We start from the raw sequence: 26,303 nt of genomic DNA on the forward strand, positions 1-26,303 counted from the left end.
CAGTACCCTCCCAGCCAAGGCAAAGAGCCTGGTGGAGTCTAGGAGGCAATCAGCTGTCCAGGGAGGCAAGGGGTTTCCCTTCTGAGCTGCCTATGAAAAGGAAAGCTTATTCTCACCAGCTGGAATGGGGATCAGGGCAGCAGAAGGCAGTAGCAGCACTGGGGTGGGCCCTGGGTGCCACAGCTGAGGCAGTGGGGGAGGAGTGGACCTGCCACTTAGCTGGGGTTTGGCCAAGTTGTGGGCAAGAATGGGCTGCTCTCCAGGCTGTGGGTGGGGAGAGGCTTCTCCACCACATAATGTCCCCTAAATTAAGGCAGCTGGGCCAGCAGGAGGGTGCAGGCAGGCTGAGATGTCACATACTCAGAGCTGCTGGAGGCTTGGAAGGCTGAAGGAGATCTGGAGGAATGAGTCACTGCTGGGTAGCTGGAGGGGGGTTGAAAACTCCCAGCAGAAAAGCAGCGTTTGGTTGCAAACCAGTAGCAGTTTTAAACTGTGGGGTTGCTTGGCTGCAGCTGGGCTGCTGGCTTAAAAAAACACAACAAAACCTCTGAGTTCTAAAGTCTCTTCATAGAGTCACCAAAAATGTAAAGGTTAAAAGTAATATTCAATACTCCAAGTATACTTTGAATACTATTTATTCAAATCCACTTAGAGCAGAGCAAAATTAAGAGCAACCTGAGAAATTAAAGACAAAACAGAAAAGCTGCTCCCTCCTTCAGGTGATACCAGCCCACGAGCCCATGTGGGTGTAAATGGAAACACAAAACTCCATCCACACAAGGAGATGTATAAACAGGAAAAGGAAAAGGAGATTTGGGGAAATGTAGTGCCTAGGGTTCAAGGTTCTAAATCAGTACACCTCACAGGGGGTCATGGCCATCCTGTCAAGGGAAACCAAGGCATCCTCAAGTTCTTTTCTTGGTGCCCCTCCACTGTGGAGTCCAGCTTTAACAGGAAAGTGGCTGCCCTGGGATGATCTGGCAGGGGGGGACAGAGAGCCACCCCACAATGGTCTGAATTCCCCAAGACATTGGTGAAACATGGCCATACAACAAGGTCTCCCTGCCGCTATTCCCTGGAGCCCCCTGGGGAGAGCCTGGACACCCCATCGACAGGGCAGGAAAAGGCCAACAGTGTGTGTGTGGGTACAGTAATGCTCCCTGAAGAAACATCCACCCCCCAATTCCAGTGCAGGTCAGTGAACCCCAAGGAATCGGGTGCAACCTGGTGATAGGGTGGAGGCAGAAGTGACAGACTTCCTATTCTCACCACTTCCAGTTCTGGGGGATCCGAGCGTGAGAGGGGGCCAAGAGATGGCATCTCTTCCCCTCCACGTTTCCCAGAATCTTCCCTACAGACTCCTAAGGGAGTCATATAGACTTTCTCTGACTCTTGGTCAGACCAATGGGGAACTTGAGAGTAGCTCCCATCAGAGTAGAGCATAGACCTTTGTTTTGGGGGCCACCACAAGCTTGTCACTTCCCGTTCACTTTTTACTCGTCCTCTTTCCAGGTGCCCAGAAAGTCTCCAGGTCAACCTGTGTGAAGAGAAACAGAAGGGAAAAAGCAGTTCCAAGAGCCATCTTCCCCCCATTATGTTCTCCTTCACAGCCTCCCTCCATGAGCTCCTTCACTAATGTGGGAGTGTGGCTGCAAGATGCTATGCTAAATGGAGTTACAGAACGACTCTCCCTTGGGCCCCCCACTGTCAATCTTGCCCCTCTCCAGGCTATGAAAATGGGTTGGAATCTTCTGTCTTTGTTAAGGCCAAAAGGATTAAAGACTGAGCCAGTGAGCAGCCTTGGGGAGCCCTGATGAAAGATGAGCCGAGCAGCCGTGCGGAACTGACTTCAAATCCAGTGGTCCAGCCATGTGGCAGAATGTGCGGGGAACACAAGAAGAGTTGAGGGTTCAAGGCTGCCTCCTCAGGGGCAATTTAACAGTCAGAGTTGGCGTGGGAATGTAAAATTGAGATTTGAACCCTGAACTTCAATCCCCAGAAGTCCTTGCTCCATTTCCCCAGAATGCTTTGAATTCTCAGGATCAAGAAGGTATTTAACCTGATTGCAAGAGCTTTTGGGTCTCTTTTGGACTCCGTTTTGGGGCAGACATGGCTCTTTCCATGATGTAGGTGAGGTCTTGTCTAGGCCTCCCTGGCCTAGACAACGTTTTCCTTATCCTGTATTTTCTTTTAATCCTTAACTTTTAATAAACCTCTAAAAATATAATACTCCTTGTAGAGAGAAACTAATTTCTACCTGCCTCAGTCTCCCTAAATTTTAACTGTTACAATTTTTGGTGACCACTAGATTGGATGAGAACTTCTCAAATTTTTTGGTCTAGATAATGATTTTTTTTTTAAGCCATGTTTTCTCCAAGATGCTTTTTAGAAAACCATCTTGATCAGCTCCTGCCTGCAGCCCTCTCTGGCTCCTGCTTCTGCTCCTGGCCTCTCACCTGGTGCCTGAGCTCCCGGCCCTGCTTGTCTGCACTCCAGCTCCCGGCCCTGCCCACCCCGGTGGTCTGTCTCTCACCCATCTGGCCTCCGACCCAGATGGCTCATCACGCCAGTCCCAGACCCACCAGCGTGACCCCAGCCGGCTCATCACCCAGATCCTTGGAGCAGATCGCTCAGGACTCATTGCGACCAGCTGGTAACAGTATTGACCACATGGGCAGAGGAAAGAGAGGAGAGGGAAAGGAGAATGGGTAATTTTCCCTTAGGCTAAGCCTCCACGAGGCTGGGGGTATTGACCACAGGGGGTTCATAGCAGGGGACAGAGAAGAAACAGACCTTTTCAAGCAGGAACTTAATAGCAATGGGCTGTTTAAAAGGATACCTTTTGACTGTTCTGGTAATTTCATTGATTTCACCTGCGTGCCAGAAGAAAGATTCAGCCCAAAGATTCAACTTTGGGAGGCAAATGGGTGGCTCAGTGAACTGAGAGCCAGACCTGAGGACATGCGGTCCTGGGTTAAAATCTGGCCTCAGATACTCCCCAGCTGTGGGGCTATAATCAGATCCCTTAACCCCCATTGCCTAGCCCTTACTACTCTGCCTTCGGACATTTATAGACATAAATAGACATTTAAATGGATAATTAAAAACAAACAAACAAAAACCCCAAGGAACTTTGAAGAGACTAAAGGCTATATTCTAAGGCATTTCAGACTCCAATGGTTTATACAGATCTCTGTACTCTATTGCATTTTTCCTGATTGTTTTAAGATATAACTTTGTGATTTTAAGTTCATATATTACTGGATTGAATATTATTCTGTTATGCTGTTCATTTTGAATGTACTGAGTTTTGAAATTCTGTTGTTTTTCCCCTATAACTATGCTGAACAAATATTATTGAATAAGCCCATATATGAAAAAACAGCTTTTTTTCTATTTTGCCGAGGATAGATGGACTTCAGAACTGGTTACAATTGTATAACAACCTTTGGAAAATTTTACGTGCTAAATATCTCAAATGATTTTTAAGGGTTTTTTTAGATATGATTTTTGGAATTTTTCTTTAACAATCTCTGGTTATTTTGCCTGCCCCTACCACGAGGTAAGGCCCATTCTAGTAGCTGAAGTGAAATACATTTTATAACCCCCAACCTTCCCTCATTTCTAAATATGTGAATAGAAGTTGGGCAGTTAATCTCAGGGCATTTGTATCCCTATAAGCCTCCAAAAAAAGGAGCACCCCTTTATTTATGCTCTTCAGCTCACTACTTTACTTGCACCAGAATGATATATGGATTTCTTGATTATGTTCTAAACCCAAGATGAGTTTTGCTTTGTTTAAAAAATATGTTTATTACCAAGGTTGAAAAATTGCTATGTTTGTAAAAATTGTGACAAATGTCCATCAATTCATAGGCTTTTAAATATCATACAACTGATGTGAAATATGATAGTGTGTTTGTTTGCTATTGTAATTAATTGGGCTATTGAAAATTTTGGGGATATTGATACTACATATTTGTACTACTGTTAAATTCATTTGCCTTCTACTCACAGTAGAGCATGGCCAGGCATGAAGAGGAAATGGATCTCATTTTTGGTGAGAAAGTCTTGTAATCTTTATTTTCTTAGCTGACACAGAGTGTCAATGATTATAAGCTACATTTTTATTTTTAAAGCTCTTTTATTATTATATTTTTCATGCATGTGCAATATACTATTTGTGTTTCTTTCTCTCCTTTTTATATTTGAAGCACATGTCACCAACATTAAGGTTTTCTTTAACTTTTTGACTTTTCAGTACTACAAGTTTAAGATACATTTGTCAGAGCATGCCCTAAAAGGTTAGAGACTATAAAAATGATGCCACTAATTATTTAAATAAATTATGGGACTTTGTTTAATGATTCTGTATGATTCCAGGACAAGATATACACACAAGAGCCATTGCACAAAGCCAAAGAAAAGCCAATCCAGGATGGATTGATGCACTTCTAGGCCACTACAAAGGTTTTGAACCTAGTGTGAGACTCAAGGTTACTGTGTTTAACATTGTTAGACATAGGCTTTCCTTGTGTCCACACTCACTCTGAAGATACTCACAGATGAGTATCCCCAAACTTGGCTCCTATTATCTGGTCCACTTTTCTGCCTCTCATAGTGTGGTACTTTTCTGTAGTCCTGGCTACTGACTAGGTAAATGCATCATTGCTTAGATCATTTTGATTGGGCCCTGATTCAAGGACCTGTTATAGATTTATTTTTCTTTACTTGGAATTTTTACACATAAGACTTTGATAGTCTATATTTTCATTCAGAAATTTTTCTTTTCTTTTGGATTTTTCTGATGTTTTTGTTCATTTCTCTTACCAATTGATTCATATACCTCATACCTCAGCCATGCATCCCTAAGTGATCCTATTTTTTTAATCACCCTCTTAATGGGGGTAATGTAAAAAATATCATTATTTAAATTGCAAAGTTTAAATTCCTTTTGAGAAGAATTTTAGGTTAAGAAACATGCTACCTCTCTGAATCCAGAACTGAACTGTTGAAGAAGCCACCATGAAGAAGCCTCCAGACCACAAGCTGCACAAAAATGAACTTTGGGTGTGGTTGATTGAACATTTATTTATTTGTATGTATACTTTCATGCCAAAGGGGACTGCCCCCTAACTGGCTTCTTGTCAATGCATTCAACAATTATTGGTTTTATTCTTTTTTTTCTTCTCTTATCCTCAAATTATTGTAATCTTTAAATTTATTATGTTTTCATGATCCTTTGAAAAAAAATTAATTTTTTCCAGAAGATCAAATGGGGGGAATATAAAATTGAGATTTGAACTCTGGACTTCAATCCCCAGAAGTCCTTGCTCCACTTCCCCAGAATGCTTTGAATTCTCACATGGGCCAAGATCAAGAAGGTATTTAACCTGATTGAAAGAGCTTTTGGGTCTCTTTTGGACTTCCATTTTGGGGCAGATGTGGCTCTTTCCATAATGTAGGTGAGGTCTTGTCTAGGCCTCTCTGTCCTAGGCACGTTTTCCTTATCCTGTATTTTCTTTTAATCCTTAACTTTTAATAAACCTCTAAAAATATAATACTCCTTGTAGAGAGAAACTAATTTCTACCTGCCTCAGTCTTCCCTAAATTTTAACTGTTACAGGATGTCCAGGGAAGGGACTGAATGGAGAGCCTGTACGTAGACAGACCTGTGGCAGAAGAGTGAGCCATTTTTTTTTCCTTTGGATAATGGAGAGAAATAACTGACCAGATGAAGGCATCTTGACCTGTTAGTCCATTGAAAATGAAGAAATAAGAAATAGTGCCTCTGGAGAATTTTAGCTGTTACCGTGCGAAGAGGAATAGGAGGAGGAAAGGGATAGACATGGGGGCTAGGATGGATGGGATGACAATAACCATGGAATAGCCAGTCTTTGTATCTCTGTTGAAGGTTCATAAAGCATTTTTAAAAATATTAACTCATATCATCTTTGCAACAACCCTGAGAACCAGGTCTTTTTATTATCCCCATTTTGCAAAATCTTTGAAAAAACTGAGGCAGGCAGAAGTGACTTACCACAAGTCATATAGTTAGCAAGTGTGCGAGGTAAGATTTGAACTTTCTAATGTCCTAATAGCTTGGTGGAGCAGTGGATAGAACACCAAGTCTGGAGTCAGGAAGAGCCGAGTCCAAAACCATCCTCAGACCCTTAACTGGGTGATCCTGAGCAAGTCACTTAACCTTGTTTGCCTTCGTTCCTCATCTATAAAATGAGGTAGATAAAGAAATGGCAAACAATTCAAGTATTTCTTCCAAGAAAGTCCCCATATGGGGTCAGGGATAGTCAGAAGGGACTGAAATAATTCAACAACCAGTACAACCTCCTGACTCCAGCTCCAATGTTTTCTCTACTGCACCACCTAGCTGCTTCATTTTGTATTCTATTTTTTTCATCTTCCATTTTTGTTTTCTTTTTTCCATAGTTTTATAAAATCCAGACAATTGTATTCTCTGTGATCATTTGGATTATTAAAAATTGGCAATGTAAAAAAATACATATAGCAATCCTCATCCCATATGATCTCCCCCCAAGCCTCTTCCCAACAAAGAAACTATGGAAAAGAATAAGGGAAGGGGAAGTATGTGTTTGAAACCCAGGAGGACCATCTCTTCAAACTAACGGATAAAATGAGAAGAAAGAGTTGGGACTCCTCTCTAGTTTGGTGTTACCAGTGACTGTCTTCATGACCAAAGAAAATCCAGTCATGCTTTGTCTCTGTCTCATTTATCTGGCCATGACAACACACCTTGGACCTGTCTCCAGCCCATAGTCCCAACCTGAGTCATCACAAGGCTCTCTAGTATCTCTCCTTTTTTATATCAAGCTGCAGCAAGAGCAGCAGTGATCATAAGCAGCAAATAACTGCTTTATCCAAGCGACTCTTTGTCTTTTCTAGGATACATAGACTGAATGGATTGGTTGACCCCAAAGGAGGGGATGCGACTCAGTAATTTCTGAGGCTACTCCAAGTTCTAAACCGAGGGTCTGTGATCCTAGAAAATAGAAAAAATTTTAAACTGTAAAGTAATTGTCACATCTTACTTCCCCCAAATCTTTTCTCTACTTGCCCATTTTAAGGGGGGAAATAAAGGAAAACATTCTGTTTGGAAACCAGTAGGACCAGCTCTGCAAAGAATTGAGTAAACTATTATGTGTTGCAAGTAAAACCCACTGGAATTGCATGTTGGCTCTGGGGGTTGGGGGGTGGGGAAAGGAGAGGGAAAGAACATGAGTCATGTAACCATGGAAAAATATTCTAAATTAATTAATTAAATAAAAATTTTCAATTTAAAAAAATAGTATGTATTGGGGTTCCGGTATTACTAGGGGTTTGAGATTGGTCTCCTGCCCCAATACCTTCATGGCCCTTGATAATCAAGTGCCTTTTTGTCTTTGTTTTACCACCCTAATTCCTTAATTAGCATATGTAGGTGGCATATGGGGTAGACCACTGAAGTGGAAGTCAGAACGACCTGAGTTCAAATCCAAATTGGAAACGTAGCAGTTTGGAAGTCTTGGAAGACTAGCAGTGTGACACTGGGTGAAGCACTTGACCATAATCTACTTCAATTTCCTAGGGTTGTTGTGAGGATCAAATGAGAAAATATTTATAAACTGCTTTGCAAATCTTAAAACACTATATAAATCATACTGCTAACTGTTGATCCCTCCTCCATCGGGGAGTCTCACTGAATCACAGAATTAGATAGCTTGAAGGGACCTCAGCTGCCATCTAGTCCAGTGCATACACCAAAGGAATCCCTATGATGCCACAGCCAATAAATGGTAGGGTGAGTGCTTGAAGGTTCAGTGAGGGGGAGCCCACCACCTCTCGAGGATGGCTTTCCTAGTTTTGCTGTCCTCATCATCCCTGACAAGTTTTTGGAATCTTTCACAGCTCAATTTGCACTCTGTCTTCTGCTATTGTTTTTTCTGTTTCTTCTCCTTCTGTTTGTGTTTCCCCTACTTCTGCTTTTTTCCTTTGCTTCTTCACTTCCTTGGGCTTGGCCTATAGCTGCGGTTTTCCTGGGAATTATGTACCTAAGTAAAAGTTAACCCATGATAGTCTTTTTGGGGTTGGGTTTAAGGGTCTGATCTTTTGGTGTTGTTTTGGGGAATAAGGGTACATGTGTTTTGCTCTTGCATTATTTATTTTGAGACTACAGGTAATGATAATCATGTCAATTCATAGGTAAGGGGCATTGATGAAAGAAGTCATGTAAAAGGGGGTTGGGTGGGCAATCACATCTTGCCAAGGACCACTCTGTGGTCTCCCCAGCTACCCCACGTGTGACTCTGTCAAGGCATCATGGTCTGATGGCCCTCAACAATGAACGTTTTTGAGTTGTCCTCATTTTTCCTAAGTGGATCCTGGGTATAAGCAATACCAACCCATTTTACCTGCCCATCCTACATTCTTTTCTTTTTTTTTAACCCTTCTGTCTTAGTTTCAACTCTCAGAAAGGAACATATAGGACTTGGCAGTCTTGGTGAAGTGACTTGCCCACAGTCATACAGCTAAGATGTATCTGAGGTCACATTTGAACCCAGGTCCTCCCAACTCCAGGCCTGGTGTTCTATCTGCTGTACCACTTGCCTGTCCCCACAGTCATATTCTTAGAAACCAGATTACTGGTGGTTCTCAAAGCTATCAGGAGCACAGGAGCCATACTTTCCTCAGTAAGACCTCTTTCCTGACAGAGGCAGAACACTCAGAAGCTAGAGCCAGATTGCCAAGGATGCAGGAAAGAGAGAGAGAGAGAGAGAGAGAGAGAGAGAGAGAGAGAGAGAGAGAGAGAGAGAGAGAGAGAGAGAGAGAGAGAGAGAGAGAGAGAGAGAGAGATTGAGAGACAGACAGACAGACAGACAGAGACAGAGACAGAGACAGAGACAGAGAGAGAATTAGAATTAGGAGCAAGGTTGGTAAGACATTTAAGCTTAATGTGAAGGAAACGTTCTCAGAAGGGCTGTTCCCCAAAGCAGAAAGGATTACTCCAGTGAGCAGAGCTTATAGGAAGAATTGACACAGCGGCTGTATAACGCCTTGTGAGTGAGCTTCAAATGGCATTGGTTCTGGAGGTTTGGATTGCAGCAAAGATCCATAGTGACTCCAACTGACTTTCCAGAGCTCCCACTTCCCACAGGGGAGAATTTCTGTGGCCAGAGAAGTGGACTGAGGTGCAAGAGCCTGGGAGGCAGACTTTCCTGAAGCTGGAACTCTTGAAAGCAACACAGAGGAGAGATGGAGAAAGATAATAGCCCTGTCATTGAAGGTGAGTCCCTGCAGGGAGAAGTTCTGGTGGATTAGGCCCAAATCCTATCCAAACCAAGGGTCCTAAGAGTCCATCCTGCCTTAGCTGAACTCTGGAGGATGGGCTTCATTCATGTTTGTGGAATTGACTAGATGGACTGGAAAGAGACTGGATAGTGGCAGAGATCATGCCTAGGAGGGACCACTGCCAAACCCCCAAACAGAGGCAACTTTTCTGCCTGGGCATAGCTACCAAATGCCTGGGAGGCACCTGGGCACTTTGTACAGGGTTAGCCTTCTGCACTCAGAGTCCTTTGGAGCTTTGGCTCCATGCTTATTCCACATTGGGGGCCGGGGAGGGGCATTCTTGAGCACAAAGAACAAGCAGGCACACCCAGCTTGATTTTTGATAGAGAATTTTAATGAGCAAATACAGAGTGAGGAAGTTTTCTGATGATGATGACAACAGGGAGTAACCATCAAAGCTGGGATTCTCTGTTTCTAAGTACGATTCCCATCCTGCTCCATCTGACTGCCCCGTATGTACCCCTGCATGGCACTTGCATACGGGAGCCATGGGACCATGCTTAGCTCCAAACTGCCTGCATGGTTCACTTTAGGGAAGTCCCCTCCATGAGGAGAGCTCGGTTTTTCCTTCCCAGGTAATGAAGAGCTTCATGTGTTTGGTACCTTCTGGAATCTCAGCATTTACCTTCCTCTTTGGAATTCCATCCCTCCTCCTGAGGGGGTCTTAGTTATGTTTTCCTTGGAAACCTCCTTCTGTCTCAGTCATTCCTTAAATGATCCTTTCCAAGGCAGAAGAGTAGTAAGGACCAGGCAGTTGGGGTGAAGTGACTTGGCCAGGGTCACATAGCTAGCAAGTGCCTGAGACTAGACTTGAACCCAGGATCTCCTGTCCTTAGGTCTGGCTCTCCATCCACTGAGCCAACTAGCTGCCCCCAGTTGTGTTTGAGTGTGGACCAGTCCTTTGTCCTCTCTGAGCCTCACTTTCTGGCTGGGGCCTCTGGGGCTCATGAACACTGCCTTGTCTCTGTCCCTGGACTTTGAACAGAGGGGAGAGCATGGTTGAAATGGAGCTGTCTGTGGTGCTGATTCTCATTCTGTCTTCTTTTTCCTGCAGAGCCTAAGACTGACTGGAGACTGTCTAAGGGCCTGCAGGACCTCCTCACCTGCCCTGTCTGTGGAAGCTTTTATAATGATCCTATAACGGATGATTCTGGCAAAACCTTCTGCCGGGGCTGCCTCCCTCAGGGATCCCAGCTTTCCTACCTCCATACCAACTGGAAAATGCAGAGCATGGTACAAGTGGCCAAGCAGCTGAAGCCCTTCCTTGAGCAGCCCCAGGGCCTCCTAGAGGACTGGTGCACCAAACACCAGGAATGCTTGAGCTTTCTCTGTCGAGAAGACAAGGAGAAAATCTGCCAGGTCTGTAGCTACTCCAGGCTTTACCAGGGCCATAGCCTGACTCGACTGCAAGACCCAAACTGGAGTTAAGTCAGCTGCTGAGGGAGGCTCCAGGGAGGTAAGAGGCCTGGTTGTGACTTGCAGGAGAAAGAAGTCAGGAGGAAGCTTAGAAGGACTCCCAGGGAAGCATTCTGGGAAATCTTCCCATCCCAGCATTTTGTACAGTCTATCCTCCATGTCTACAAGACTCTCCTTCTACATCCAGCTACTTGGAATCCTGGCAGTCACTTAACAATGAAATCCCTCCTTGATGCTTCATTCTTATCTCTCAAATTCCATCCTTTCCAATGCTCTGTGCCCATGTCAGATCTCCCCAAGTTCTCAGGGGTGAAGGCTCTGAACGAATCTTTGGGATCTTAGACCACGGAGTCATGCTTTACACTGAGGAAGCCATTGGTCAGTGCTCTTGGAATTCAGTTCTTTTCCTTTCCAGGATAATTCTGAAGAAGGCAAAAAGAAGAAGAAGAAAAGGAAGAAGGACTAGACCACGGAATTGTCTTCCACTGGGGTAGGATACAGGGCCCCATATGACACTGTTTGCACCTTTACCCAAACCCTTATGGACTCCTGCCTGGAATCCCAGCCAGTCAGTCAGTCAGTCATGGACCCTTTCTCAAGGACGAGAGGATCCAGGACGGAAGAAATTTCAGATTGAAGCATCTTCCCAGACTAGATTGTCAAACTGATTCAGCCCTGGCAGCTAGTGGCCTCTTGGGACAGTACTTGAAGTTTTTTATCTGAAGATCATCTAATAAAGTGGCTCTTACCCACTGAACAGTGTCAGTTTGGCCTGTAATTTGTCAGGAAGTGAGATTTAGGGAAGGGAATGGCAGCCAAAGAGGGGATGTTCCAGATTCCATCCAAACCTACTGTTTTCTTTCATCCACAATCCTGTGGACTTTGTCCCATTCTATTTTCCATTTAGGATGCTGCCTGATCTTTGTTCTTTTGTTCTTCCCTGGATCACATGAAGGTGAGGAAGGCCTGCCTGGTGGTCTTTCCATTTCTTGGTATTTTTCCCTGTATATTTACAGCCACCTTCAATGGGAGACTTTGAGTGGTCTCAGAACCTTTGGGTCTAGTCTTAGAAGAATGATTTCCATTCCTCTCTCAGGACCAGCCTAAACTTTGAACAACCCAGGACTTTCTCTGGGGGCTTCTAAGGATCTGCCTTTAGCCCACAGGCATTCCCACATTTGGTAGAGTCAGAGCTTCACTGTGTAGGAATTCTGTTATGGTCACTAACACATACTTTAACTTAGGCTTTCCTTTGGAAGGCTTCCAGGGGCCTCCCTCCAGGACCAGGTTCAGTAAGGCAAGCCCCTGATGGGTCCTAAAATTGGGTTTATTGTTTCTTTTTACCAAAGGGTTTCCCATACTTCTATCCATAAAGCTTTGCTCTGACCAGCATATCATTGAATGAGGTCTGAGTGGTACCAAAGGTTTCCTTCTCTTCTCCCTTTGGTTTGACTGTCATGAATTCAGGAAAGGCCTTTAGAGGGGCCAAGTGGAGGGAATTGTAAGTGACTGGACTGGAATAGATATGCTGGAAAGAACCTACCCTCCTTCCCAGGGTTCCCCAGTGATTCATAAGAGAAGCAATTGTATGAGGAATGAGAGAAGCCAGAAACAGAGGAAATGAACTCCACCTCCCCTGGTTCAAAGGATTGTACCCTAGAGAGCAGTCTACGAATGGCAGCATTTTGAATTAGTCACTGGAATAGAAAGTGATTCTCCTTTGTCCCCTTCCCCCCATACTAGGCAGTAGTGGTGTTCCTCAAGGCATTTATTTCTACTGTCATGAAAGCCTGGGGACAGCCAGGTTGCCCAGTAGATAGAACACAAGACATGGAGTTGCAAAGACCCAAGTTCAAATTTAGCCTCAGACACTTACTAGCTATGGGACCCTGGGCAAGTTCTTTAACCCAGTTTGTCTCACTTTCCCCCTCTATAAAATGGGAATAATAACAGCACCTACCCCCTCTGGTGGTTGGAAGTACAGTCTGAGATGATGTTTAGCACAGTGCCCAGCAGAGATGGTGCTATATCAATGCTCGGTATTCCAGTACTGAATGACGATTATGGGACATGAGTCAAGTCATAACCCTAAAGCTCATGTATATTTAGAGTCATGACTTAGTAAGCCATTCACTCGTAAACTAGAAAGTGCCCCAAGCCTTTGGGACTTGTGTTTATATGATTTTTTTGCTTCTAAAGGAGGTAAGAAAAATGCAAGCAACATCCTGAAGATGCCAAACCATTTGGACTAGATGTACTCAGCCAGGAACCCCGCATGTGCAACAATCACTAAAGCCTTAGGTATTATTCGAATAACTTCCTTGGAATTCATTGTGAAGTTTACCCTTTCACCTTTCCTGAGGTCCCAATGGCAGCCAAAGATCAGTAAGCTAAATGGAGCAATAAGGAAAGTAACCTAGATATTTCTCTTATTTTCTCCATCCTTTCCCCCTATGACTTTTGATTAATAAAATGATCCATTTCCAACCAGTCTCATAGTTTTCCTTCTTACACAATGGAATTCTATGGTTTCTGTTACAGTTTGTTGGTGTAATCAATTGTATTTATAGTTTTCCTTCTATGAAGCCATCCCTGCATCTCATGTGTAAATCCTCTTTGGTCAGAACGGATAATCTTTGTGGCAAAGAGAGAAGCAAAACCATTGTCCAAGCTCTATGTAAGATATCATTTTATGAGAGGTGGAGTCAAGATGGCAGCATAGAGGCAGCAAAAGTTCAGACGTCTGAAAACCCTTACTTACCAATCACAAACTGAATGCTCCTAGGGGAATTAAAATAAAACCTAACAACAGGACTGAGCCAAGGAACCCTCCTGCTGGACTCAATCCAAAAGGTATACCCCCCAAAAGCCAGAATCCAAGAATACTTGGGTTTAAGGGGAAGGCAGAAGGAAGGTCCCAGGACCCCTCCCCCCTTAGAGCGCTAAGCCTCCAGCAGCAGCAGGAACCTCTGGGCAGGCAAAGGAGCTGGTCTGGTGGGAGTACCTTGCAGGCAGCGCTGTGCCAGGCTCAGAGTGTAGAACACAGGTCGGGGGGAGAAGGAGCTGGAGAGGGAGCAAAGAGGAGGCAGCCTGGTCAGAGTGGCTGTGACCCTCCATATTGCTCCAGCTTTCCAGGAGATTTTGACCTCAGGGCACATCCATCCCAACCCAGCTGAACTTAATCTCATCAAAAGTCTTCAGAGGTCAGGGAAGCCCAAACTCTAACACCCCTCCCTCACAGATTGCTGAACTTTAAATTAATCCAATCAAAAGCATCCAGAGGACAGGGAAGCTCAAACTTGAACACCCCTCCCCGACAGGCTACAGAGAGAGATCTGTCAAAGCTCCAAGAGGGGAGACTGACAGAAAAAACCCCCAAAACCAAAAAAATGAGAGGAGCAAGAGCACAAACAAATACGGGGAGCAAAGAAGGGGTAAATATGAGCAAACAATAGAAAAAGAAGAAAGAAATTACAATAGCATCTGTACAGGTAACGAGCAAAGAGCTAATGGAAGGGAGGGGAAGGGATCATCAAGCATTAAAACAGAAATCCCAGCTAATTGGATACAGGCTTCGGAAGAACTCAAAATGCAATTCAAAACACAATTAAGAGAGGCTGAAGACAATTGGGAAAAAAACTTAAAAACTAAGATAAGTCATCTGGAAACAGAAAATAGTGTCTTGAAAGCCAAAGTCAACCAGCTTGAAAATGAGGCAAAGGAGATGAAAGATGAGGCAAAGGAGATGAGAGATGAGGCAAAGAGGATGAAAGATGACCTCCAAAGAAAATCAGACCAGAAGGAGAAGGATGACCAAAAAGCCAGGGATGAAATCCAGTCTTTAAGAACCAGAATACAACAACTAGAATTACGTGACCTCACAAGGCAGAAGGACACTATAAAACAAAACCAAAAGAATGAAAAAATTTAGAAAAATATGAAACATCTCATTCAAAAAACAGAAGATTTAGAAAATCGTTTGAGGAGAGACAATTTTAGAATCATTGGTCTACCAGAAGACCATGACAAAAGATAAAGCCATGACATAATACTACAGGAAATTATTCAAGAAAAGTGCCCCAATATTCTAGAACAAGAGGGAAAAGTGGAGATTGAAAGAATCCACAGATCACCTCCTGTATTTAACCCCCAACTGACAACAACAAGGAATGTTATAGCCAAATTCAAGAACTATTAGACCAAAGAAAAACGTTTACAAGCTGCCAAGAAAAAGTCATTCAGATACCATGGAACCACAGTGAGGATAACTCAGGATCTGGCTGCATCTACACTGAAGGACCGAAAGGCATGGAATATGATATTCTGGAAAGCAAGGGAACTAGGACTACAACCAAGAATCAACTACCCAGCAAAATTGACTATATTCTTACAGGGGAAAGTATGGTCATTCAACATAATAGAAGAATTCCAAGAATTTGTAAAGAAAAGACCAGACCTGAACAGAAAATTTGATGTCCAAGTACAGAACTCAAGATAATCATCAAAAGGTAATTAAAAAAGAGGGAAAAAGAAAAACAAAATGAACCAAAAAAATCCTTTTTTAAGAGACTCAATAAGTTAAAATGATATATATCCGTATAATAAAAGAGGTCATTAGTACCTCTTAAAAACTGTTATCACCTGGGCAGCTAGAAGAATTACACTTAGAGGAAACAGTGACATACTGTATAGAATGAAATAACAATATATAAATAGGTATATAGATATATGTATGCATAACTACATATACATGGGTCTGACGTGGAGGCTACGGCCGAGTTTCCCAAAATGGCAAGTGTTGAGAAATTTCCTTTTCATGTGCCATGTTTAGAAGAGCTTGCTGGAGGTAAGTCCAAACATTTGTGGCAGCTTTGGGGTTTTTAATTAATCTAGGAAAATATAACTATAAAAGCTGTTATTTACATGATTTTTTTGTCTTTTCAATCATGAGTTCTTAAAAGTACTGAAGTCATCATATAAATATGTTTTTCTTCATTTTCAATTAAAAATGACTATTTTTCACTTCAAAAAAATAAACCTAGCTTGGGATATAGTACCAACCAAAAAAAAGAAATATTAATATAACAAAATCCCACCTTTATAGAACATAATTTTAAACCAAGATACAACTTTTATTGAGAGAAAGTAACTACGTTAATCACAGTTTCAAGTCTATCTGATCCTAATTCATATGATTTTATCCTTCCCAGATGAAGTTCTTATCTCCTTTCTTATAAACTTGCCAAATTACATTAAATATAATAGTATATATGATCCCAATTTCTTATTTGAATCTAGCCTTGTAAGATCACTGAGGATTGGAAACTGTGTCTTATTATTTTTATACTTTCTTTAGTTTTCATTGGTGTTTTCTTTGATGTATGGGGTTCTCAGGGAGGGGAAGTATCTCTGGTATGGAGGGCTTATCATGCCCTCCTAGGGAAGGTCTCCAGCCTCTGACCCCCACCTGACACCCAGCTCTCACTTGTGGCTCCTAGTAGCTGCTAGCATGCGGCAGTAGCCACACCCCAGGCAAAGGCTTCAACAGGCTGGCTAAACCTTGTGAGGGTAACCATCGGGTCATAGACCCCTGGTGAATCAGGGCCTTGCTCACCCAGCATGTGAAGACTGCTTCGGCCAAACAGATGGAAGAAACCAATATGAGGGTTCAACAGCTGAGAGGGTGATGCAGCAAAGCACTGTGGAGTGCTTAGGGTGTGTTGGAGCACAAAAGACAACACGGCCACCCAATGCAGCTGAGGAAGTCTCCAGGTGTAATGACATTTTGTGCCACTGGACCCAGGCTTCCAATGCCGAGAGAGTGGAACTTTCTCTGTGTATTGACTTTTCCACTTAAATCTCCTTCACGCACAAGTGTCTTTGTGCACACTCATCTATCATAGATGAAAATGCACAAAGGCAATCGTCATCCTCGGTTACCGAGAGAATACCACTACTATACATGGGCCTGATTACAAGAGAAAAAAATATTATTCCTTTCCATTTCTGTTAGCAAGACCTGGAACAAATCTTCCACATCAACCCATGTGGGGTTATGTGTATGAAAAATGTTCTCAATCTTATTCTTTAACAATATAGACTCAGTTTCAAATGAGGGAAATATTTCTTTTAATCTCTCAATGTCCTGTGGAGAAAAAGGTGTATGATGTCTAATGTTTACTAAATCTCCATGTCTGTTATATGTAGGGACAACTCTCAGAGGAAAAAGACCTTTATTTGAATCATCTGTGGTAACTGCTGCTTGGCCTGTGTTCTGGAGTTCAATGGAATGGATTGCATTGAGGCTAGTAGGGGAAGGGAGTGGGGTGGTGGAATGGATCTGGTCAGGAGGTGGGGAGGAAGAGCAAAAGGATCAGGGGTGGGACTGGGGTGTGGTGGAGAGGAATAGGGGGGATGGGGATGGGGTGGAGAGGAAGGGGGTGGGACTGGGTACAGGGTGGAGAGGATTAGGAGGGGTGAGGTCTAGAGGAGTCATAGTAAGATGGGTGGGAAGGAGGGTATGGAAAAAGATATAAGTAGGGATGGTACAGGTGCAGATAGCGGAGATAGTTGGGCACTGGATAGTTAGAATTGGGGTATGAGTGGTGGGATGGTAAGGGAGGGTAGAGAGTTAGATTGGGTGGAAAGGGGACAGGAGGAGTATGGGATGAGTGAGGTCTGACAGGGAGAGGAGCTGAGGGGTTCAAGTCCTGGTTTGGTTCAGTATGAGGAGAAACCTCCTCACAGGACAGGTGGGATGATAGAGTGTGTTTCTTGCTAGATTTCACTGAAGGAGTTAAGCTAGAATGGTTTGGTTCCAAAGAAAGAAAGGTTTCCTCACTGGAGGGAATGGTTGATTTATCAACATGATATGCCCATAAGTACCAGTATTTATAATCTTTGGAATCTTTGTTTTTAATGGATAACTTCAAATCTTTTAAGATCTTGAAGTCAAAAGAGCCATATTTTGGCCAGGTAAAAGATATGTACATCCATGCCTTACAAAACTTTCTAACTTCTTTCTTTGTTATCCAATTCTCCCTAGGCAAATTGGGATCTCTCCAGGAATTTAGAAATTTATTCAGGGGTGAATCTGGAGGAATACATTTTGATTTCCCTTGATGTGTTGCAATATTTCCCATATTGTTTAGTCTGTATGTCCTATTTAAGCTAGTTTTAGTATTGCTAAATGATCAGCTTAAACAATGAAAATTTCCTAAAACAAAAAATGGAGATACAAAGTTCTTCAATGTTATTGTGTGTAAACCTTAAAATTTCATAGACTTATAAATGTTGGAAATTTCACCATTGGGAAATTTCCTACTTGGAAAATTTCTTACTGATAGTCTATTGGAATGTGAACCCCATTGGCATGGGAGGTTCCTCCTCCTCCCTTCTTAAGATTACTTTAGGACAGAAACCTTTTGCTGAACAATGGAAAGGGCTTTGACCTATGCTTAAGCATAGAACAGGAAGTTCTTTGAGTCATGATTGATTTTAGAATTGATACAATAGAGATACTTGGAATGACAGAACCAGGTCTTGGAAAATGCAATCTCCACCCTACTCAGTCCTAACAGGATTTAGGAAGGGCTGCAGCATAGATCAAAATTTAATTATTTGAGAATATGACCTTCAACAGACATGTGCAAAGCCACAGACCTCTGGGCGGTCCTGGGTTAAGCTAGAGCCACCATTGGTACAGGGAAGACATGGACAGTGATTTGTAGTTGTGAGAACTGAGGGGAGGGAACTTGGATGGGTTCCTTAAAGATAGCGGGGTCTGATGACTAGGAGGGTTGGTTGGAGAGGTTTGGCTCTGAGAGGTTGTGCTGGCTCTGAAGGAAGCTGGAGTGGAGGCCCCTGAGACTGTTTCTCCATTTTGGTCACGTGAGTGATAGGGACTGATCTCTTTTCTTTGCCTCCTCTAAGGGCTTGGGCCTTTTGGCCCAGCCTAAACAGAAGGGGTATTTAAGCCCTATTCCCTTCTCTCCCCTTTCTCTCCCCCCCCTTCTCTCTCTCTCTCTCTCTCTCTCTCTAATACCTTTCTTCCTCCTGTTTGTAATTAAGCTCTATAAAAGGTTGACTGCTGATTTGAGTTTTCATTTAGGAATTACATAGCTGAATTCCTTGGTGACCTTAAATTAACATATATCAGTCTTTTAAAGTGATTTCCTTATCACATGTGGAAGGCAATAAAAGGAGGTTTAAAACAAAAAGCTAATGTAAGGAAACAGTAATTGTTTCACAGCAATAGTATCAGTAATGAATGTGTATTTCATTTAATAATTGTTGCATTAATAATTAATTACAATATGCATTATAATTATTGATGATACTATTAATAATTAACAATATACACTTATAATTATTGATAATGTTATCATGAATTAATAATATGCATTTATTATAATTATTGTTATAACAATTAACAACCATAAAGAAGTACCAGTCACTAATAATAGTAATTATTAATTAATAATAGATGACTAATAATAGCTATTGAAAATTAATAATTATTTTTATTGATAGTATCAATATTATTGTGTTCTAAAATTATTCCTTAGTATTACATGTAATTAAATTGATTTAATGGTGGCTTCATTCAATTTTAGAAATTTGGTTTTAATTTAAATTCAATAGTTTCTAATTTGGGGGGGGCAGGGAACTGCCAGGGACCTGCTCAATCAGTGCAGTTTTTAACCCAGGAACTAGCATGTGAGTTCCCTGCTCCAGTCTCTCACTGCCAGAGTGTGGGGGTTCTTATATCAATTCTTAAGGGGCCACCCTGTGAGCTGTTCCCCAAGTTTGCCAGGGCTGTTCTGTGCCCAGTGCAGTGGGAGGGCTTTGCATCAGAGTCCAAGCAGCCAGTCACACTCATGGTAGCTAAAAGGCTGTGTTTTTCAAGCCAGGGAAAACAGGGCTGGGTCCTGCAGAAGGCTTCTTCCCTAGTCTCCACCGCTCCAGGGAGCTTCTTTATTCTCATCCAAAATGGGTCAGGTGGGGTGGGGTGGGGGATGGGGAACCACATGAGGAGAGTCCTTAATGATTGGAGGTGGGAGGAAACAGCCACTCCCCTGCCTGGGTCCCCAGTTCTGTTTCAGGCAAAAAGCATCCTTCCCCTTCTCTACTGACCCAGGGAGCCCCTAACTCTAATCCCCAGCCCAGAAGGACCCCCAGGATTAATTTGAGGGGTGTTTCCTCGATCAGCACAGCTCCTGGCTGAGCAAAGCAGCAGTACAAGCCAGTGGTTTGGTTGGGCTGGGCTTGGTTCCTGTGCCCCAGCTGGGACTTTACTGACCCACCCTGTGCTATAGTAAAAGAACAGGGATGGGGAAACACATGGGAGGGAGGTTTCTCCCCAATACATCTGAAGAGGAGCTTAGATGATTCTGTTTCTCTTTCTCAGCAAGTTTCGTGTATGCAGGCAGGCAGCAGCTGCTTCTCCCTTACATAAGCTAAGCACTTATTTAAAACTTCTCTCAGAAGAAAATTAAGGTCCTAAAAAAGCCCCTGACTGATGGTCGCCATCTGTAAGAATTGAAATAATATTTCTACCAAGATATATATTTTATAAAGTTTATTGGAAAGGGTAGACCATCATTCCTCTAAGTAACCTGACCACGTGGGCCCTAGCCTGCATGTCTCTTCCTCTGTCCCTCTCCTCTGCCCACTCTGCTCCTGACCTCTTCCTTCTTCCCTCCCTTCTTGGTTCTCCGCCTCTCTCAAGCTCTAAACCTTGACTTTTATTGATGTGCAGCACGTAGAGTGACACAAACCTAGCACAACTGTGTTATCTCAGGCATGTTTGATGGACAGGTCAAGCTACTCAGGAGGGGGAGGGGATAATCTTCCTTGACACAGGTTTGAGGTTGCAGCTGTTTAACATGTGTGAAAGGCAGGTATTCCTTGTCCCACATTTTACCAAGTATCTCAAATTTGGCTCCTATAATCTAATCCCTTTTCTGTCTTTCATGGTGTGGCAAACTTTCTATAGTCGTGGCTACTGATTGGGTAAATGCATAATTGCTTAAATCATTTTAATTGGGCTCTGATTCAAGGACTCGTTATAGATTTGTTTTTCCCTTACTTAGAATTTTTACACATAAGACTTTGATAGTCTGTATTTCATCAATTGATTCATATAACTCAAAACTCAGCCATGTATTCCTAAGTGATGCCTGTGTTTTTCAACACCCTCCTGGGGGGGGGGGGGGGATGTATTACTATTATTCTAAATTGCAAAATTTAAATTCTTTTTGAGAGTAATTTTAGTTTAAGAAACATGATACCTCTCCAAATGCAGAAAGTGAACTGTTTGGAGAAGACACCATGAAGATGCCTCCACAGACCACAAGCTGCACAAGAAGATCCAGAGTGAACTTTGGGATGTGGTGATTTGAACTGTGTGGGGTTGAATGCATTTGTTTTGCATGTATATTTTTATGCTGAAGGGGACTGCCCCCCCCCCCAAATGGCTTTTGTCAATGTGCCTAGCAATCATTGGTTTTGTTTTCTTTTCCTCTTATCCTCAAATTATTGTAATTTCAAAGTTTTTTTATGTTTCCAAGATCCATTGCAAAGACTAGTCTCCCATGGACGTGGGGGGTGGGTAGGAAATGTAAAATTGAAAATCTGTTACCCTAAAAACAAAACTACAATTCCCAGGATTCCATTGACCTCCTGTTCTTACATACTTCCTACAGACAGGGTATATTAGGCAAGGATGTCCCAGCTCTTTACTTCTGGTCCTGAGCTTGGTGGTAGTAAGGTGGGTGTTTGAATGGGCTGATCAGCCATGGGCATGTGGTCTTCATTTTGTATCTTCTTTATTCCTTGATTTCTAAAGATCATTAATTAAATCTCTTAAAATATAATATTTTCTTTATTGAGATTTAATTTTAATTTTTATAATTGTCTAGACTTTACCACTCTTCTGCCTTGGAACTGATACACAGTATTGATTCTGAGACAGAAGGTAAGAGTTTGTTTATTTATTTGCTTAAGAAAAAAGAAAAGTGGGGGCAGCTGGGTAGCTCAATGGATTGAGAGATAGGCCTAGAGACAGGAGGTCCTAGGTTCAAAGTCTGGCCTCAGACACTTCCCAGCTGAGTGACCCTAGACAAGTCACTTGAACCCCATTGCTTAGCCCTTACCACTCTTCTGCCTTGGAACCAATACACAGTATTGATTCCAAGATGGAAGTTAAGGGTTTAAAAAAAAGAAATAAGAAAAGCCTATTTGCTGGGGATTACTAATTTCAGAGATGGGGATATGTAAGGAACTTTTGGAGTACACCAGATCACCTAACATGGAGGCACCCCAACGCGACTTGCTTGGCTGTGCCCAGGTCTCCCAAGGTAGAGACACTCTGTGTTCCTTAGCCTGTGAGGGAGGGTTGGCAGAAAGGCACCATCTTGAAAACTGGCTACAGGAGACAGTTTTTCTCCTTGAGGCTGGGGCTCTTTCCTGCCAGGCCCACAGGGTAACGGCTCACCTTGCTCACAGTGCTGGCTCCCAGGGGCCAGAAACTGGGCTGGTGGGGAGGAAGGACCTCCTTTTCCCCTGGAACAGAGGAATAGGTCTGGGCTATTTCTGGTTCTGTTCTGTGCTGGCCGTCCCTTTGGCTTCAGGTGCCTGTGGTGATCCTGATGAGACCAACCAGACCCAGGAGGAAGAGCCACAGAGAAGCCTGGAGAGGGTGGATTCTCCAGATCTTTATCCAGAGATGTTTTTGGACTTGGAGCTGCCACTGTGGTCTATAGGGACTGACCCCTTCCCCTCCCTAGAGGCTCAAGTGGTTGGGTGGAGGGAATTCTCCACACCTGGCAGAGCTCGTCTTTTGTTGTTGGAGTTATCTTTCCCTGGAAGTGAAAGTTCATGTATAAAAGGTAATCTTGTTGTCAGCCTTTATATGGGACTGGAGGGCAAGGATCCATCCCTACAATGGTGAGGCTTGAGATAGATAATCCCCCTTTCCCTTAAGGATGCCAGAGAACCCTGAGGGAAGGATGAAAATGTAGCCTATCCAGCCTCCAAGGCATGGAGGTCAAGGTAGGAGAGTCCATTTCTGAGGCCCTCAGCAGCAATCTGACCTAACCCACACCTGAATGGGGACTCCAGCTGTTACAAATTAGATAAGGGAGCATACAAGAGGGGTACAATTAGAGCTGGCCTTTGGGAGAATGTCTCTGGTGCTCTGGTCAAAAGAGAATGGCAGGGAGAGACCAGTCAGACCATGGAAATCAGAGGAACAGTCCAGGTGAAAAGACATGGAGTCTGAAATCAGATAATGACCAGAGGAGGGGGAAGGAGAGGGCCTAGGCCAGCTAGATTCCAGAGGTGGAGCAGTCTGCATGTTTCCCCTCCCCCAGGAAATAGACTGCAGTAGTAGCTCAGCCATAGCAAAACCATTTTCTGAGACTCTGGACACCAAGGACCCTGGTGCTATGGAGGCAATCCATCACATGTGTGCAAGCTCAGGGCATAATTGGGCTTCCCCGAGAAGATCAGGGATTTTTCCTAGGCCAGGGTTCCTAGAAAGTGAGCCAAAGGCCAGATCCATTTATGTTGAGGTCTAGGATGTGTCTGGATGAAGGTGGTCCCATTGGCTCCAGAAGTAAGGGGTAGCTACAAGTCCTGAGGTGTGTGAAACTGCCAGTTCTCCCCATAGCATTAAATCAAATCTCACAGGCTGAAATTCTCAGCTCCTTCCTTATCCTAAAATATTGCCTCTTTTGTTCTTTCTAAAACTCTCTCTTCTCTTCAACCTTTCAATGAGATGGTGCTTTCTTTGCTCTCTAGCGAGTCTGTCCTATCTTCGCATAAAAGCAGATTTCTGGAACCTAGTTGGCTCATCTCCTCTCAGGTAGAGAAGATATTCTGGGCGGAGTGTATACCATTCTCTGGGGATCCTCAGCCTTGGAAACACAAGAGAAAGATGAGAGGATTGTAACTGCCACTGGAGGGGATAAAGGAAAAATGATGGGATGTGGAATCATGGGAAATGGGGGAAGAACGTGAATGGAGAGGCTGGGATCAAGGATGGGATGGAGGCTACTTGAGAAGAAGGGAATAAACAAATGAAGAAGGATCTCTTAAGGCTTACTGTATGCTGAGGATAGAGCTCAACACTAGGGATATAAAGAGAAATGACATTTCTGAACTCAAGGAGTTCATCTTGTAATTGATATAGGAAACCTATGCACAGGGTTTCTGCTGCAAGAAAGGCTACAGGGCAAGATCCAAGAATCTGTGGGATTCAGGAGGACGATTGTCCTCTTCAGTGGCCTGCCACCAATGGAAAGGGGAAGGTGGGTTTAATGGTTAGAGTGCCACAAGGATTCTGGATTCCCTCTAGTAGTAGGGATCAGGTTCTGTGTCCAGCCAGAAGTGACCAAAGGAAGGAGGAAGGACAGGAGAGTTAGAATTGGAATTTGTCTTGAAAAGTGGGAACAGGAGCCCCATAGTTTTGGTTGGGTGTCTATAGGCACCCCAAATGTGATTGGGAGAAGTCTGCGAATAGTTCAGGGAGAAGAGTGGGAAATACTCACCGAAGACATCGTTCCTCCCTCCATGCCCACTTCTGCATCTATAGTGGGGAGAAATTCTCATAAGCACACAGATTAAGCCTCCCTCGTCCTCCCAGGGTGCTTCCCCCTTCTCACCCAGGCCACTTACATGTGACTTCCTCTTTGGGTGCTCTCGGGTGCATGGGATGCCGTCTTGAAGTCCTATATGGAGAGAGAAACCCAAGGATGTGGTATCACTCTGAATCCACCTTCGTCAGGGATTTTTCTCCACAAGGGTTACTACATTGAGTGATGAAAGCTGGCATTTGTGGGGTACGTTGGGAAGAGGAGATGAGTCTCTTACCTTTGTGGGGTCTCTTTGCCACAAGCCCCTTCAGAGAGAGAGAGAGAGAAAGACCAGTTGATGGGGTTCAGTCATCACCCCTGGGTTTGTTCCAAGGGTTGGGCTCCTCTTCCCAATACTCACCTAGATGATGGAGACAGCAGCCTAGCAAGGCCAAGAATGGGAGGATGGCAATACAGCTGAGAGCGATGGTTAAAATTGTGCGAATATCTGTGTGTGAGGACAATGTCCAATGTGACTGTCTGAAAGGAGGATCCTCACTGCCTCTCCCAGCGCTCGCCCATTCTCCCACCCTCGGCCACTCTCCACCCATTGGCTAGTCAGTGCTGTACCAGGATCCAAAGACACAAGAACCTCATTCCCTACCCTCAGACTTACCTTTTTCTGGAAAAGGCCCATCATGTTTCCCTGCAAACCAGAGGAGACATGTATAAGTCAATCAACAATCACTTAGCGTGGGTACAAAGCAATACAGGGTCTGATGTGCTTTTGTCATGGATGAGGATGACTGTTTACTACTGGAAGGGTGCTGCTGGTCATGGCTCCTTCCACACAGGACCTTGCTTGGTGAATTGACCTCTTTGGGGTACGTCTGCTCAGGAGGGGGATCTCCAGATCAAAGGAGATGAACAATTCTTGACTTGGCTCTGGATTCTAAATGGATTCTGGGAAGGTGGAGACCAATCCTCAGCTCTCTGGCATATCATGGCGCCTGGTTTGCCAAAGCATCTCCACCATGAGTGAAAGGCAAAGAAAAGGGGGGACAAAGGCAGGGAGGTCCCTGGCAGCAGGCCACAAGGTGCTCCTCCAGAAGGAACCCTTGGAAGGTGACATTCTACATCCTAAAACTGGAGTCAAGCCCTGACTCTGACCTCCAGGCAGGCCAGTATCAGAGAGCCCAGAGCCTTGTCCCCCACCCGCCATCTCCCCATTCTGAGGCTTTATGGAGCAGCTGCTCCTGCTCACCAGACACGGAAAGCTCCAAGGGGTCACTGAGCCAGGCTGGGGTGGGGATGTCCTCTCCTGTGTGATGGAGACAGCGATAGGTCCCAGTGTCGTTGCGGGTCACACGAGGGATGAGGAATCCAGCCTTGTCCTGGGGGGAATCGATGGTCTGCACAGGCTTGTCCTCTCCATCCTTGTACAGAGTGAATCTGGTGCCACACGATGCTGACTGGCACCACAACGTCACCTTTTCTCCCAGAGAAACGCTGGAGCTCGGCTCGACTGTCAGGGAGGGCCTGGTCAGGGAGTCTGGAAGCCAAGACACAAGCACAGGCTGGGCTCCCCCAGAGTCCAGTCTAAGGGATGTTGTGGCTGACCACCAGGGCAGAAGCCCCGGCCATGTTCCAAGTCTCTGTTCTCTCTCTCTCTCTCTCTCTGCTCCTGGAAGCTGCCTTTCCCTGGATTTCCCTGGGCCAAGAGGGCCTTCATCTGATCCCTGCCAGTGTCAGGGAGGGGAGCCCTTCTTACATCTCCCCCTGCCTCCCCCCAGGAGCCCTCTGCCCTCGCTCCAAGCATGGAGGGTCCCTCCTACACCAGTCACTGACTAGCACCCTCTCCAACCTCCCTGGGTGACTCCCCGTCCCTCAGCTCGGCGTCCGGAGCCTGGTGCCCTTCTCACCTGTCACACAGACATGGAGGGGCTC

The 26,303-nt window shown here is 44.1% G+C and overlaps 1 protein-coding gene and 1 long non-coding RNA gene across 3 annotated transcripts in view; one reads left to right on the forward strand and one right to left on the reverse strand.

Annotated features, from left to right (window-relative positions):
• LOC103101546 (neurotrophin receptor-interacting factor homolog) overlaps positions 1 to 17,082 on the forward strand; it is a 44,430-nt gene extending 27,348 nt beyond the window's left edge. The window contains exons 5-6 of one of the 2 annotated variants that reach the window (XR_008918217.1): positions 1,513 to 9,298; positions 10,418 to 17,082. Coding sequence is in view for 1 of the 2 variants with exons in the window: in XM_056825785.1 (XP_056681763.1) it covers positions 1,513 to 1,814 (302 nt within the window). In the remaining variant the exon portion in view is untranslated. Of the gene's footprint in view, positions 1 to 1,512; positions 9,299 to 10,417 lie in introns of those variants that run through there. The other variant, XM_056825785.1, reaches the window with a different exon arrangement.
• A 7,378-nt stretch (positions 17,083 to 24,460) lies between these two features.
• Positions 24,461 to 24,869, reverse strand: LOC103098443 (uncharacterized). The gene is made up of 3 exons (XR_008918222.1): positions 24,778 to 24,869; positions 24,655 to 24,682; positions 24,461 to 24,512 (listed from the first exon to the last, which is right to left on the reverse strand). It is a non-coding gene; the product is annotated as an uncharacterized LOC103098443 (long non-coding RNA).
• Positions 24,870 to 26,303: the final 1,434 nt, after the last annotated feature.

Source organism: Monodelphis domestica, chromosome 4 (genome assembly GCF_027887165.1).
Source record: "Monodelphis domestica isolate mMonDom1 chromosome 4, mMonDom1.pri, whole genome shotgun sequence".
Lineage (NCBI taxonomy): Eukaryota > Metazoa > Chordata > Mammalia > Didelphimorphia > Didelphidae > Monodelphis > Monodelphis domestica.